This window comes from Arxiozyma heterogenica, assembly GCF_036370985.1.
Source record: "Arxiozyma heterogenica strain weizmannii chromosome Unknown scaffold_11, whole genome shotgun sequence".
Classification (NCBI taxonomy): Eukaryota; Fungi; Ascomycota; class Saccharomycetes; order Saccharomycetales; family Saccharomycetaceae; genus Arxiozyma; species Arxiozyma heterogenica.
Genome location: NW_027042664.1, coordinates 65,387 through 82,148, shown reverse-complemented (window position 1 = coordinate 82,148; position 16,762 = coordinate 65,387). Strand labels below are relative to the sequence as shown.

Below are 16,762 nucleotides of genomic sequence, written 5' to 3'. Positions count from 1 at the left end.
ATATCGAGACATACACACATTGTCCACAATCACATAAGATTGAAATCCCTTAGTAAGTAGGCTGACGTAAGGAAAGACTTATGTGTTTTCCCACAGTAGTTATTTTCATCCTCGGCAATATCTAATTTTTTTTTTTTCTTTGTTTTTTTTCTTTTTTTGTTAAAGACATGGCAGCGGTCGGAAACTCAAAACAAGGCAAAATAGTGATTTTTGAAAAAAAACAAACTGTGGAAAGGGTCTAAGTTGCCGTTCCGGAAATATAAACGGTGTATTGTTGTCTATATTGTCTTTCAAAGTCGGACAATGCTCTTTTTCAGTGTTTTACAGTATTAGTGACAGATTCCTTTAACTTCACTTTGGAAAACTGTGTATGTGGAGATTGCCTTGACAACAGGGGAAAAGAGAGAAAGAGAGAGAAATAGTGTGTATGTGTGTGTTGGTTCAAGAAGAAAAAGGGGGAGTGTCACAATTGAGACACGGGTAAAATATTACTAAGCGAGAACATTCAGCTGCAGTTTGCTCTATTAATGCTACTATTATACAATACTACTGTTACTACTATTATTGGCAAGAAAGCCAAAAAAAAAAATATTTCTTTTCAGATTAACTTTAGGTAATCTGTGAAGCTTACAAATGATATAATGATTTCAAATAGAATTAAAGTGTACCTTACGGCAGCAAAATTAATTGTTTGGATTGGCGGCCCTGTTCAATATGTCTTTTCTCTTTTTCAGTTGGGGTACTTTAAGCATCATTTCCATCTCATAGAAGAAGAATCATAATATATATATATATATATATATGTTTGCGATGACTTTTAATATTTACTGTTCATTCCTTGTTGTAACCCACCGCTACATGAACTTCGTTCATGTATACTTAATTCGTACGGCTTAGTAAAACTGTCAACTCTTAGTGAATTTAGGATATATCAATAAATAAAAATATAATAAAATAAAATAATACGATTATTTGAATATATATATATATATATACCCAGTTGATAATGTCTACATCTAAAAGTGATTCAAAGTCAATATCAAGTGATCAGTCGAGTACGTCTCTTACTCATTTGAAGAAAGATAATATACTCTATAATGAAGAGTTATATCCAGATGGGTCTAACACCATTAATTCACAGCAGACTTATGGTAAGTTTGATCCAGAAGCTAATATCCGTGAAGATTTAACGAGGGCATTGCAGCCTCGTCATATTAATATGATATCTATAGCAGGTATCATAGGTACAGGTCTATATCTGTCAACTTCAAGTGCTTTACATAAAGGTGGTCCTGCTTCTTTATTCATGAACTACACTATATTAGGTGGTGTTGTCTATTTAACTATGTTGTGTTTAGGTGAAATGTCCACATATATGCCAATTAGTGGTTCTTTTTGTTCTTATGCAAAAAAATTTGTATCAGAATCCTTTGCATGTGCTTTAATGTGGAATTATTGGTTTAATGATGCAGTCAGTGTGGCTAGTGACTTGACTGCTTTACAATTGGTCATGAATTATTGGCATACCTCAGAAAACCATTTCCCTTACTGGGCTGCATCTCTATTGTTTTGGTTTTTCGTTTTGGTATTGAATATTATTACTGTTAAACTTTACGGTGAAGCCGAATATTGGTTGGCTTTGCTAAAGGTTATCGCCATTATAATTTTCTTTATTTTAGGTATTGTAGTTAATGTAGGCCATAATCCACAGCATGAATATATTGGTTTCAAATACTGGACCCATGGTGATGCTCCTTTTGTTGATGGGTTTAAAGGGTTCGCTACTTTATTTGTCAGTGCAAGTTTTGCTTATGGTGGTACCGAATCTGTTACTTTGACTAATGGCGAAGCTTTTAATCCAGTAAGAAATACACCAAAAATTATTAAAACAGTCTTTTGGAGAATTCTTATTTTTTATGTCTTGTCCACTTTTTTCATCGCCATGTGCATTCCCTACGATTATCCAGGTTTAGCTACCAAATCGGTTATGACTTCCCCATTTACTCTAGTTTTTCAAATGGCCGGTGCTAAGGGTGCAGGTTCCTTCATGAATGCGGTCATTATGACTAGTGTCATTAGTGCTTGTAATCATGCTTTATTTGCTGGTAGTCGTATTTTATATAATATGGGACTGGATGGATATTTGCCTAAAAATATTGTTTCTAGGACAAACAGATATAAAGCACCATATGTTGCTGTGTTGATAACCTGGGCTATTGGTGGGTTATGTTTCGGTGCAAGTTTTGTAGGTGCTGGTACATTGTGGACATGGTTACAGAATATTGTTGGTGTCTCTAATCAAATTGCCTGGTTGTGTATCGCCATTACATCCATCAGGTTTAGAAGAGGCCTCGAGAAGCAAGGAAAGACCCATGAATTAAGATTCAAAAATTGGACTTATCCGTACGGACCATATTTCCTTGTTGTATTTGTCACATTCATTATCTTAATTCAGGGTTGGTCTGCCTTCGATCCTTGGAGCGTTTCTAATTTCTTCTCTGTCTACTTAGAATTATTCGTGTTTCCTGCGATTTATTTAATCTGGTGGGCTTTTAAAAGAGATTGGTTTATTAAATATGAAGATATGGATTTTGAAACAGATAAATATATTGAAACACAAGAGGTCATTGAATTAAATGAAGCTCTGGATAATTTGAAAGGTTGGAAAAAGACAAGACAAATCATTAGTGATTATTTTGTCTGACTAACTTTCCTTGCATTCTTCTTTCTTTATATTATTTCAAATTTTGATTTTTTGACCTTTACTATGATAGTCTGCATTGTTTTTACTCTATATTTATATCTATAGAGTAAATAATATATAAAAATATGTGTATATAGTGAGCCTGCATAGTGTATAGATATTATTATCTATACATATTTGATATTAAAAACTTTGTAATAATTTAATATTCATAGAATATTTACTAATACTGTGCTTAATTGTGAATTGTTTTGTTTGTAAAATCAGATACACTTCTCAAATTTGTCGAGATACAAAAAATTATTCTGTCAGTATTTATTTTCTTTGAAATTTTTTTTTAAATTTGTCCATATATATATAGAACATCACAATTATAGTAAAAAATATTAATCTATTTATAAAGAAACTTGTAAGGGCTATTACAAGTACTGTACTAAAATATGGATATTAATCGTATATGATAAACACCTATAAATTGTATAATTAGTTGATTCCAACTGATAATTAGATTAATCTCAGTTATTATTGATATTCTAGTTCTTACTCAAATTGTTCTTCTTCCAGGTTAAAATCTATCAGATAGGATATGAATGTTAATACTGATAATTACTCGTAGCACCATCTCTCAACAACCAAAGGTCTCTTAAATAAGCTTCTCATCAATTTTCCACTAATTTTAATCCAACAATCGTTTGTTTAAATACATTCACAACTTTAGACTCAGACTTTCTGTTGTTCCAAGTCTTTTACTTCAATATTCGGCGCTAACCGTAGGATTTCCAATTACGGTTTCTTACATTATTATTATTATTATTATTATTATTATTATTATTATTATTATTATTATTATTATTATATATATATCAAATCTGAATAAACATTTTCCAATTCTTAATAATATAACGCACAGGAATAAATTAAGATTTGTTTAAAAAATTATAATAGTTTTCAAGCCCCTCAACTTTTAATAAAATCTATTAGATTGTCATTATCATTATCACCTAATATATTCATCACTCTTCACCTTGCAATTCCGCTAATCCTACTGTAACTTATAATTGTTATCCCGTGAACTGTTTCAAAAATAGAGTATCTTTCAGAATTTAATAATTGAAAAAGGTAAATTCTTCATGGATGTATTTCTTTAGTAGTTCAACTACGACCTTTTCATATATAAGTTACAATTTTCAAAACGAAACAAAAAAATAATAGATACTCCTTGCCATATGTATTGTAAATATGTTTATTAAATATTTTCTAATTGATAATAATTATACCCCTTGAAATATCCCAACAGTTTTCATATTTTATAACTGACCTATAGAATTTTTTGTCATAAAGTTCACTACAAATCTTTATTGTTATAAATAAACAAACTTCACCTTCTATAAAGACTTTGTTATATATTTATATGTTTATAAACCGTTTTTCTCTATAATACGTAAAGACTCGTCATATATCTCATCTTTAATTTTGAAGGTATGGACACCCGTCTCAGGGAATTTACGGGTTTCAACATCTTTTTTGTATTGGGTTAAAGATGCATATGCAGTTTCAAACAAGTTATTATATTTATTAACAAATTTGGGCGTATGAGCATTAGGTTGCATTCCTAACATATCTGCAATGACTAAAACCTGTCCCGATGTACCATTTCCCGCTCCGATCCCAATGGTAGGTACTGAAAGACAATTGGTAATAAGAGTTGCAACTCTATATGGAACAGCCTCCAATAAAATAGACCAACAACCAATTTCTTGTAACTTCTTTGCTGTTTTGTATATCTCCACAATTTCCATAGGATCTTTGTTTCCTTGAACTTTAAATCCACCCAATGAATTTGCTCGCTGAGGCGTCAAACCAATATGACCCATAACTGGAATTCCTCTTGAACATAACTGTTTGACAAATTCTACTGTATATTTATCAGTAGAAAGTAAACCTACTTCTACCTTCAATGTATTAAGACGAGGACTTAACTTTAATAATTCTATTGCATTTGAGATTCCACTTTCTATGCTGGATTCAAAGGATCCAAAAGGCATATCACTGACAACTAGAGCAGGACCCTCTCTATTTCGGCAAACAGATTTAATATGATATTTGAACTCATCAAATGGGACTTCTGTTGTTGAATCATAACCTAGAGAGGTCATTGCCAAGGAGTCACCAATTAATAACATATCGTACTGTGCTTTATTGACCCAAGAAGCAGTAATATAGTCGTAAGCAGTACCCATTGAAATCGGGATTCCTTTTAAATACTTATTTCTAATATCATGGATTGTGTATTGCAATGGTAAATTATTTGAACCATATGATGAGTATGGTCTAGTTGTGGTTGTAATAATAGAGTTAGTTATACGAGATATATTCTTTAGAATGGAAGAACTCCTTTTGATAGATCCAAAGACCCTCATTTTATAGATCACACATGTATATACACTTGAAAATTTATTTTGTCCTTAATATGAGTGTCTTCTTTGAAATGAACTTTGTTTGAATACTAATTCTCGGGAGTCAGATGTAGATTCTATTTAGAATTTCTGTTTATTTGTAGATTTCAATTTTTTAAGTTTATTTTTCATTTCTTTAGAAATATCTAGTATTATTAAAGAAATTAATATAAGGAAGATGATATTTCAAAGTAAACTCAAGGAAATAATCAATTGAGATTTAGAAAAAAATTTTTAATATATATATATATATATGTATGTATGTATGTATGCATGTGGAAATAAATATGCAATTATTTCATAAAAACTTCCAATTCTCTTATTTTTCTTTCCCTGTCTCATCATTGTCATCATCACTATCCTTATCGTCCCATTTCCAAATTGAACAAACACCATTCATAGATAATACACATATGAGATCCAATTTATGATTTGTATCAATACTCAATATAGGATTATCTTTATGCCATTTTTCAGGATCTTGTAATATTTGTAAATTTTCGTTGGGTTTATTACATTTCCAACAATAAACCATCCCTGTTTCATCTCCACTAATTACCAATGGATCTGTGTTTGGATTCTTTGGATAAAATAATCTACAATCTGTGGAATACTTCAAAAACGTACTATTTCCATCTTGATTTTCTCTTTCAGATGCGCTTCCATCTTCATTACTATTAATATTTTTAGAATGAAACACACGGATAACGTCACCACAAACACAATCCCAAATTTTGATGATACCATCCAGTGATTTAACAAGGATATACTTACCGTTAAACGAAACTTCCACTTTAATTATAGGTATAACACCTTCATTTTCTCTTTTCCAATCTTTATCGTAAGTTAAAGTCTTTAAACAGTGACCAGTTTGAGAATCAAATAGACGGATCAAACCATCATAGGAGCCTGAACACAGTATACTTGGATCTCCTTCAGATATATTGATTGAAACGACAGGTTCTGAATGTGCAGATATTGTTTTCAATAAGGTCCCGTTTAGAACATCCCAGACTTTAATACTCTCATCCATTGATGAAGAATATAATAAATTACCATAAGGGTTATACGTTAAGTTTGTTACTGGAGCTGTGTGACCAATTAGTCTATGCAAATGACCATAATGATAGTGAGTAATCTCTATAGTATAATCATCTGATGCAGTGGCAATACATTGGCTATCAGGGGACCATAACAGATCTGAAATTGGGCATGTATGAGATGTAGTAAGCTGGGTCAACGGAATAATATCGATTTGATCTCCAGTATCATTTTTTCTAGTAGTAATTGCATAGATCAAAATATTTAAATCTTGTACTATTGCTAAACGGGTACCATCGGGCGAAAAATTGGATGTAGCTACAGGATTTTTAGTATTCAACTTCCATTCCTTAACAAAGGTAAACATATCCTGTATGCGTGTGTATGTGTGTATTTCAGATGATTTTTATTATCTCATTAAAATCACTTACTAGCTGGCATAAATACATAAATTGAGTTACCTTGATATTCAATCCTGTTTGCACCAACTTGAAACAACTACCCAAATCCAACCTAAGAATGTTTGCAACGACAACTTCCTATTATGCATAGATAGATAGCAATATGTGAATCTTCAACTATTTGCTTCCCTCGAAGTCTTCTCTGTTTCGAAATGGAATCTGGCCAAAATCAAAAGTTAGACTACGGAAAAAAAGCAAGAAACAAAAAAAAAATAGGAAAAGGACCGTTTATTTTTTGAAAAACCATCTTTAACACACACATACACAGACGTTTATTTTACATATGTAATCAAACTAATAGCTAAGTATTTTCGGAGCCAGTATCCTGTACGTAAATCTTTTATCAATTAGTTTATTTATCAATTACCAGAAGAACATATAAACATATAAACACATACGCACATACAAAAAAAATATGCCACTTAATATTGTTCCACCATCTAATTTCAAATCACAAATTAATTCTGTTGAAAACGCTACACATAAATCTAATTCTATAAATACATTACCAGATACGTTAAGAGAACAAAATGGCGGTTGTTTACCAATTTCTACCCAATTAAATGAACAACATCCTTTGCAACAACATTTAGAGAACTATCAAGATAATGAGCATGCCAGAACCATGGAACAGTATAGAGAAATCTTTGGTATTGCAGAACCAATGAAACGTACTATGGAATTAAGTATTGTGGAAAGGACAGATTTCAACCCAATCAATGAAAATCATTTGCATAGTGATATTTTAAGAAACAAGGATTGTACAATAGACTGGGAAGATATATATCCAGATACCATGGGCAAGAATATTCATAATAATATTATGTTAGGTGATTTGACACATGGTGCTATTGAAAAATCCTTAGGACTTTAAAAATAAGGCGAAAATCAAGAATATGACTAAAAATAAGAATAATGTTAATAGTATCATTATCAGAGTGCTGAGCGTATGTCATTGGTCATCGTATAATAATATTTATATCAATATCTTTCCTATATCTACATGTATACTGATAGTAAAAATATCATAGTATTTTCTTTTTCTTTTTCTTTTTCTTTTCTTTGTTTTTTTTTTTATAAACTAGGCGAAGGGAACAAAACTGATACTCTTTTACCCTTCAGTACACTTTATCTACCACTGTTAATAATACCACCATGGTTAAGACTACCAGTATCTTATTTTTAATTAAATAATGAATCCAAGACTCTAATTTATTTTCCTACCCAGCTTCGTGGAAAATGACAGGACCCCATTCCAGATTTTTTCTTTCTTTTTTTTTTGATTTTAAAAAGTGCAGGACTGTTAAGGTTTTTCCCAAAATGGTAATTTTCGGAGATTCATTTTTATTAAATCAAAACCAAAATAATTAAATTAAAGAAATAAACAGATTAAAATAAATATTAATAAACTATATAAGACTAAAAGACAGTCAATAATAATAGCTACAATAATAATGATGCAAGTAGAATTTCTATTTATTTCGGTACAAATTCAATGTCTATGTGGTCATTTCCCCAAGTATTTTTTTTTGTTCTTTCAAATCACCGGGATCTGCTATTTCTTAAATCAAGAATTGTGAAGTATCAGCTTGTTAAAAACTCTAAAAATCTTGTTTTTGATTAAGTTGGTTGGCTGTTTGTATATCCCTATTCAATGTTATTTTAATCTCTTCATATTTTCTTTTTTTTCTGTATTAGACTTTTAAAATACTCTTTCGTACCTATTTTCTTTATTGGATGCTAAAAGATGCATATTTATACATATTAGCTCCATAAACTTCTTAATCTTAATATTCATTTTCATTCTCGTTTACGAATTCTTCATCACTAACTCCATTGTTTGTTTCGTCTTTAGAACCGAAAAAAAACCTTATTTACATCATCTTCATTGAAGAAATAAATTCATCTATTCATTTCCATCTATAAGATCATTTTTCATGATTTGTATCATCAAACAATATTAAAAGTATTAATAGATTCATCATTCTAGAATGATCGAGTGTTTATACTAGTAATATTCCCGTAATCAACTGTTTTATTGATAGCTTGTAGAATAGATGTTTTTTCCCCCAGTATATCATAAGGTAATATAGTAGTGATAGTTATTTGAACCAAGTGGAGTAAGATGATACTGGACCAGATTCTTGCATCAGGGGAAATACGGACAAAATTTTTTGTTTCTTAATAGAATACAACTACAAAGCGAAATCAATACCTACTTCATCTTACTCCTCTAAAGAATCTACTTTTAACTCATTTATGAATCTTTTTTTATTTTTTTCTGTTTTCATATTTTTTAACACCATAATGGTCCAAGTGAGTTTATTACTATTCTGACCTCTAAAAGTGTTAATAGGAAATACTCAACGGTAAAATCTAAACGCATAAAATTTAACATAATTCTCATTTGCCATGTGCTAAAAAAAAAACAAACGTCATCAAGTTTCATGTATATTGATAGTTTGAGTTATCCATGTTTTAAAAAAACACCATCTAAAGTGGAATTCAACTAACATAGTAGTTGCTGGAGGAATGTAAATTTTTGTTTATTCTAGACTATAAGGGAAACTTATACGAAATTAGGTACCTCTCAATAAGATATTGGGGATATATTATTATTATTATTATTATTGCAGGATGTGTTCAAGTGATTAACATCTTAATTTGTTATGAGTAATGGTTATGTCAGCATCCCATGGCAAGATTCAAACGAAAACCACACATTTCGCAGAAAGAAAAAAATTTCAGATCAGAAAATTCTCCTTTGAAAATTTTTTTGGTTATTTTTCTTTTTTTATTTTTTTTTTTTACTTCTTTCTTTCTTTGCAAAAGAATAAAAAAAATTTACGGGAGGGAAGAGAGGGAGAAGGAAAAAAAAAAAAAAAAAAAAGAAAATCAGAGAAGAGTTTCATTTAAGTCAGTTTTATTTAAAATTGTTCACTCATATCGGTGAACTTAAATTATAACTTACTACGCCACTGGGTTGCGACATTAGCAAGACCTCTTCATCTATCATAAACAATATATTAACAAAAAAAAAAAAAAGAAAAAAAAAATAAATAAAAACAACAACCTTTGAATATGAACCTCGCCTCCCAATCAGATATGGCTTCCGCAGGTAGTAGGAATAATGATTTTATTCCCAGAGCCCCATTGAATAGACATAACTCTTCGTTGATGGATGTTATTGGTATTGGTAATAAAACTAATAATAACAGTAGCACAAACTTAGCAATGAATAACTTTACAGTTGTAACTGATCCATTAACTGCTACCACAACAAGTAGACTAATGAATGTTGGGGGCATTCAAAGAATGGATTCTCCATTCCAACCTGATCTAACGTTAAACCCTCCTTTACAACGAACCACCTCTATATTTAACGATACAAGTACTATCACACCCACTACTACCAATACTGATTTAAATGACTTTCTTAATCCTCTGAGTCCAAGCACTTCTAATGCTGTTTCTACTATAGCTCCTATATCTTCCACTATCCAAAATATGGCTACGTCGAATGTTTCAACGTTCACGCCAAATGGTGTTCCAATGGCCCCACCTGGTCTTATTAATCTTTATGTATCTCAATGGAAATATGTAGATTATCAAGATGAACAACAAGGCCCATTTCCCTCTACTATGATGTCCCAATGGTACCATAACAACTATTTCCAGTTGAATTTACAATTGTTGATTGTTGACCCAAATAATAACAACAACAACACTAATTCTAACACAAATAATCAGGATACTTCCAAAACTTTAACTATTGATCCATTACAAATTCACAATAAATTTATTACCTTGAATGAGTTGATTTTAAAAGTAGGTAATGCAATTGATCCCTTTGCTACATACGATTCCATCATAAATTCTTTATTAAGAAATGTGAATGGAAATAGTATCAACATTAATTCTCTATTTCCTCCTCCACAGCAGCAGCAACTACAACAACAATCATTACCTTCAATCTCTGCTACAAAAATAGCTCCTACTAATTCTAATACATCTTCCAATCAATTATTTACTGCGTCCTCCTATATAAATCCAACAACAGTTGACGACATTAATGCTTTTTCAACTGACAAGGTACTAAATAGACATGTTCCGAACAACAATAACCCAATTAACGTTGGTGATTGGAGTAACGTTGATAATAAAAATGAAAAAAATACACACGTTAATAACTTTGATCCGGGAACTACTATGAAGGAAGACGGTATTGTTGCCAATATTCATAGTGGAGACTATACGTTTGATGAAATAATGAATTTACCATTACCGGATAATGCATATTATCATCAAGTGCTGGTTCCAGTCCCAATGCAGCGTCAACTAAAGAAAAAAATAGACCCACAAATCGTCATTAAACCAAGTGATGATCCTAGATTCACAGATATTTGGGCTATTAAAGAAATCGTTGTTGGATATCCCAAACTTTTGAATGATTCCAACAAAGTGGAAAAAGATTTGAAGAACGAGCCGGTTGTTGATGAAACATCCACATTAGAAACAAAAGTTATCACAACAACCATTCCACATTCAGGAGAAATAGAAGATAAGTTTACTGGCTTATCCATTTCAAATACTATAGAATCTCAAGAAGATCATAAAGTAACAAATAAAACTAAGAAAACCAAAAAATGTGAAAGAAGTGACAAAAATGAAAAGGGTGTTTCTGTTTCACAAGACGAGCAAAAGATTAATGTTGATAAGAAAGATCTGACTTTAGAAGAAAAACGTAAAATTAAGGCTGAGTTAATGGCAAAACAATTAATTGAGGAAGAAGAAGCAAGAGTCAAACAACAAGAAATAAAGTCAAGTAAAAAATCTAAGAAACAAAAAGAGAAAAAATCAAAGACTAAAAAAAATGGATCTGAATCTGCAAGTCATGTTGGCCAGAAGGAAGAATCCAATAAGACAGCTGAAGAAGCTAATCAATTAATTCCGGATGAAGCAAGTTCTTCTCAACAACCTATCTCTAAGCCAGCACCTTGGGCTAATAAGGGAAGAAGTAAGAATAAAGGTATATCTTTAACGTCGTTTTTTGAATTACAAAGAAACGAAGAAATTAAACAACAAAAGATCGAAGAACAAAAGAAGTTAGAAGCTATGAGATTAAGTGCACAGATCTTGAAAGAGGAACAAGAAAAAGAGAGAAATAAGGCTATGTTAACATGGGCGAATACTAATACTAGTACCAATATTATCGCTACAGTAGATATTAAGGGAGAGTTGTTGAAGGACCAAGAACAAAAGAAAAAAGCCAAGAAAGAATCATTACAGCAAAATCAATTAAAGTCATTTGGTAATATCCCTAATGATCCAGCATTTATTGAGGAACAACAGAGAATTTGGGAGCAACTACGAAAAGCTTCAAAGACTCAAAAAGCAAACAATTCTTCCATAAATCAAACAATTACAACACCTACCACTGCTGTTTCTAATACAAATGCATGGACAAAGGTTACTTCTAAGACTAAAAAGACAACCGTACCTGCATCTAATGTCTCTGTTAAACCACAACCTGTAAATAAGCCAACTAAACAAATTGGATCGTCTACAAGTATTCCTGCATTAAAAAACAAGTTTGTTTCCAATATCGGTACCATTTCTCCTGCTACAGTTACTACTAGAACTGCTACTCCAATGTATCCAGGAAATTCATCCATATCTAAGAGACAAGAATTTTTGAAGTGGTGTAGGTCTCAGTTGAAATTAAATCCAGGTATTTCAAGTAACAGCGTTTTAGAGGTCCTTTTAAGTTTACCAGCTGGTGCCGAATCTAATGAAATTATCGCTGATACTATATATTCTAATAGTGCTGTCATGGACGGGCGTAGATTCGCTGTTGAATTTAATAAGAAACGTATTGAATGTGAAAAACAGGTTACCGATCCATTATCATGGAGTGAGGCTTTAGCTTTACCTGAAGGTAATGATGACGACTGGGAATTCCAAGTAGTCAGTAAAAAGAAGAAAGGTAAAAGACATTGAATTATAATATATTATATTTATTAGCTAAAGGACAGAATGCAGTTAAATCACCTATTTTAGAAATAAGATTTGCAAAAAAAAAAGATCCAAGAGCTAAACGTATTCAATAGTAAATATAATCTGTTTACAGATCTTTTATGTTCTATTAAATTGTACAGATAATAAATAATCAAATAACCATATTCATTGTTATTATGGTATTTAGTTGATAATAATGTATAAAATACTAGTTTGTATAGTAATAATCCATTTAACTTTCCATTGTACATTCTTTTTAACATTATCTATCTATATAAATATATAACAACAGGAGGGGCAAAAAAAGATAAAGATTATATACTTAGCGATGTATATGCTTATAAAAGAAGGTATAGAAGACTTTAACTCTTTTGTTCTGCCTTACCGATTAGATGGCCATCTTTGTCAATGTCTAAATTCCATTCTTTAATACATGTATTTTTACGTTCAAGGATAGAATTGTAACGCCTTTGTAAAGCTTGGTTGAAGCAAATTTCTTGACAAAGTGCTATATATAGTTGTGACCAACCAGGTTGTAAGCTTTCGGCCTCCATAATACATTCTTTCAATTCAGCTTCTATAATTTTAATTTCAGTTTGAAAACGTTTCCAGTAATCTTCACCAATGGAACCGTTTTTATATAATATTTCCACTTGAGGAGTCAACTCTTTTAATTTAAAAGATCTTCTAATGTTTTCTGCACCACGGTTAAGTAAGGCAGCCTTAAGTACCTTATCATGGACTTTAACCTTGCCATCCTCCTTCATTTGTTTAATCTCAAAATATAAATCTCTTGCATCTTGTTCATCAAAAATTGACTTCAATTGAGTTAATTTCTTAATTTTATTCTGCTTATAATATTTAGAGAAGTAAAACAATGAAATTAATAAGATAGCACCGTATATAAATGGTGTATAGAAAGATGTAGAAATAATCTTAACTGTTTCAGTTTGATCTTCAGTGAATGCCCCACTATAACTTTCATTGTTATTGGTACCATTGTTATAATAATATGTGTTGTTAAAATTTTCTGTGTTTGCATGTGTGTCATTTACATGGTAAAATCCACTAGTATTATTAGATGATTCAAATTCGAACCACTCTGGTTGCTGTCCTGCATCAAAACTATTATTGGTGAAGTTACTCATACTTGTACTTTTTGATGTGTTCAATACTTTAAGCCTACCTGTTAAAGAATGATGAAGTACAGTTTTCTTGTAACTTTGAATGTAACGCAGGACAATATTTGTAAATAAACAATCTCTAAACAATTTCTGTTTCTTATAAGATTATTAATGAATTTCTAGACGTTTTTACTTTTTTCTTTCTGAAATTTTTGAAACACCTAGTAAAAAAAAAAAGGAAAGAAAATTTAAATAGTTGGTTAATTAAAAGATTCAATCTTTTAAAGTGTTAAGGTTGGAGGACTTTGGGATTTCGTTGAATATATCTTTCTTCAGATATGTATACCTAGGGAAAAGAAATCCAACAAGAAGGTGTATCTGATAGAAATTAAACTATTAACTTTTATTGTGAGATTTGTAGATCCTAAAATTATTTAGAATAGTATTTGTACTACTATCTGGATCCAAACAGATTTATTCTTTCTAGATATATATTTTATAGAGGAAGATAATTATTATCATTACAACTAATATATATTGATATTTAATATAACTGTTACTTAATAGTGTTATATTAGTACATATATAAATAAAGGTAAGAAAAAAAAACTAAGAAGCTATAAAATTTAAAGAAATAAACAAAGATGCTTTTAAGATTTAGATCTAAAGATGGGATGCATAGAGTTTCCTGTGAACCAAACGATACTATGGGTTCAGTATTAGAAAAATTGATTCCAGTATTGGATCCAAATGCAGATTTAAATACTCTTGTACTTAACGACAAACCTGGAAACGTTGGTTCGAAACTAGCTTCCACTATTGCACTGAATACAATCTCTGATTTAGGATTAAAACATGGTGATATTATGTTTGTAACTTACTCCTTGGCTAGTAATAAAGTTGAAGGTGCTAGTTCGAACAGTTTATCTGTTCCAATTAATAGTAAGATTTTGAAGGTGCCCAACCCTTTAAAAGTAAGCGAATTACCAATAGATATAGAGTTGAATAAAGAACAGGGTTTGATTCCAAGAAAGAAATCATCTTTTTGTAAACATGGTGATAAAGGGATGTGTGAATATTGTTCTCCGTTACCACCTTGGGATAAGGAATATCATGAAAATAATAAGATTAAACATATTTCATTTCATTCATATCTACAAAAACTAAATGTTCAAACAAATAAAAGTAATGGATCTTCATATATGAGTCCCCTAAGTCAATTGGACTACAAAATCGATCTTCATTGCCGTAATGGACACGAACCATGGCCACGGGGTATATGCTCCAAATGCCAACCTTCAGCAATAACATTACAACAACAAGAGTTTAGAATGGTTGATCATGTTGAATTTCAAGATTCGCAGTTAATCAATGAATTCATTGAATCATGGAGATGTACTGGGATACAAAGAATTGGGTATTTATATGGTACTTATGCTAGATACGATTCTACACCATTGGGGATAAAGGCAGTAGTGGAAGCCATATATGAACCTATGCAACATGATGAACAAGATGGGTTAACTGTGGATATTCCTAGTATTGTTGAAGAGATGAGACAGGTAGATGCGGTAGCTACTGATATGGGACTTATGCGTGTTGGTTTGATATTTACTGATTTAACCGATGCAGGGAACGGCGACGGTAGTGTGTTTTGTAAAAGACACAAGGACTCTTTTTTCTTGACTCCATTCGAAGTCATTCTAGCTGCACAACATCAAATTGCTAATCCAAATGTATGTAAATATAGCAAGCAAGGCATCTTTTCGTCTAAATTTGTTACCTGTGTTGTTTCTGGAAATCAAGATGGTGAAATCGACATATCTAGTTATCAAGTATCTAGAGAAGCAGAGGCTCTTGTAGATGCAAATATGATCAGTGGTTCTACACATCCATCAATGGCATGGATCAATGAAACTACTAATGAAAGATATGTACCAGAGTTATTTTATATGAAACAAAATGAATATGGGGTAACAGTGAAACAAAATGCTAAACCTGCATTCCCAGTAGATTATTTATTAGTATCTCTGACTCATGGGTTCCCGAAGAATGAAGCAAATGTGACTACAAAAAGATCTAGGTTTTTAACTATTAAGGGATTTTCATGGGCTAATCGTCAATCAATGGGTCAATCACAAGATTATCAAGAATTGAAAAAATGGTTGGGGACTTCAATAAATGAAGGTGATCTCATTGTATTACAAGAAAAACTATCCAATTTCCATGCATTATTATATATCAAAACACTAGATATTTTGTCATCTAATGAATGGTCATATTTATTAAAAGCTGCACTTGTGATAACAGGAGTTTCCAATGAAGAAAGAATAGAATCTTTATTGCAATTATTAGAGTCTCCTGGATGGCAAACCATGGTAATGATACTACAGGAAACTGCATAAAATAACAAAATAGTTGCTATTTGTTTCCTTACCCTCTTTCTTTTTTCTGTTTCTTTTTTTTATTTACTTTTTATTTGCAACTCATTTATATAATGGAATATTTTCATAGGTTTATCAACTCATCTTGCACTAATAATCGTTTGTAGTTGATATTTTCCTAACAAATATTTTTATATATCACTGTTATTAACATAATTATTATAACTATAATGTAAGTATGATGGCACTACCAAACTTTGAATCTTATATGCGGAAAAATTCTTTTTTTTTTTTTCTTCTAGAAAATTCTCGAGTTGTCATCGTGTAGAATGATAGGTAGTTTTTTTTGTGAAATTTTTTATGAAATTTTTTTTTTTTTTGATAAAGTCTTGCAGCGATGTTAGTGTGGGTTTTAGTAGTAGTAAGTAATAGTTATTGTAATTAACATACACTGTTGGTTACTACGGGTTATCTCAAGGTCTTTTGAAAGGCATATGCTAGTTTAACATTTGAATCTTGTCTTTGAAGGCATACTTTTGTTTTATTTAAGCTTTTCCTTTCTCGAGGTTTTTTT

At 31.0% G+C, this 16,762-nt stretch overlaps 7 protein-coding genes across 7 annotated transcripts; 4 read left to right on the top strand and 3 right to left on the bottom strand.

Annotated features, from left to right (window-relative positions):
- Positions 1-1,006: 1,006 nt before the first annotated feature.
- On the top strand, positions 1,007-2,704 carry PWA37_000037 (amino acid permease; the record flags this gene model as incomplete). Its single annotated transcript, XM_064856728.1, has 1 exon — positions 1,007-2,704. The coding sequence occupies one exon, from the start codon at positions 1,007-1,009 to the stop codon at positions 2,702-2,704; it is 1,698 nt and encodes a 565-aa protein (XP_064715861.1).
- A 1,415-nt stretch (positions 2,705-4,119) lies between these two features.
- ECM31 (3-methyl-2-oxobutanoate hydroxymethyltransferase) lies at positions 4,120-5,124 on the bottom strand (the record flags this gene model as incomplete). The annotated part of the gene is made up of 1 exon (XM_064856727.1): positions 4,120-5,124. The coding sequence occupies one exon, from the start codon at positions 5,122-5,124 to the stop codon at positions 4,120-4,122; it is 1,005 nt and encodes a 334-aa protein (XP_064715860.1).
- Positions 5,125-5,479: 355 nt separating this feature from the next.
- On the bottom strand, positions 5,480-6,568 carry SWD3 (Swd3p; the record flags this gene model as incomplete). The annotated part of the gene is made up of 1 exon (XM_064856726.1): positions 5,480-6,568. The coding sequence occupies one exon, from the start codon at positions 6,566-6,568 to the stop codon at positions 5,480-5,482; it is 1,089 nt and encodes a 362-aa protein (XP_064715859.1).
- A 509-nt stretch (positions 6,569-7,077) lies between these two features.
- UMP1 (Ump1p) lies at positions 7,078-7,536 on the top strand (the record flags this gene model as incomplete). Its single annotated transcript, XM_064856725.1, has 1 exon — positions 7,078-7,536. The coding sequence occupies one exon, from the start codon at positions 7,078-7,080 to the stop codon at positions 7,534-7,536; it is 459 nt and encodes a 152-aa protein (XP_064715858.1).
- Positions 7,537-9,743: 2,207 nt separating this feature from the next.
- On the top strand, positions 9,744-12,662 carry SMY2 (Smy2p; the record flags this gene model as incomplete). Its single annotated transcript, XM_064856724.1, has 1 exon — positions 9,744-12,662. One exon carries the CDS (start codon positions 9,744-9,746, stop codon positions 12,660-12,662), a length of 2,919 nt encoding a protein of 972 aa, XP_064715857.1.
- Positions 12,663-13,042: 380 nt separating this feature from the next.
- On the bottom strand, positions 13,043-13,828 carry SEC66 (Sec63 complex subunit SEC66; the record flags this gene model as incomplete). Its single annotated transcript, XM_064856723.1, has 1 exon — positions 13,043-13,828. The coding sequence occupies one exon, from the start codon at positions 13,826-13,828 to the stop codon at positions 13,043-13,045; it is 786 nt and encodes a 261-aa protein (XP_064715856.1).
- A 620-nt stretch (positions 13,829-14,448) lies between these two features.
- NPL4 (nuclear protein localization protein 4) lies at positions 14,449-16,209 on the top strand (the record flags this gene model as incomplete). Its single annotated transcript, XM_064856722.1, has 1 exon — positions 14,449-16,209. One exon carries the CDS (start codon positions 14,449-14,451, stop codon positions 16,207-16,209), a length of 1,761 nt encoding a protein of 586 aa, XP_064715855.1.
- Between the last annotated feature and the right edge of the window lie 553 nt (positions 16,210-16,762).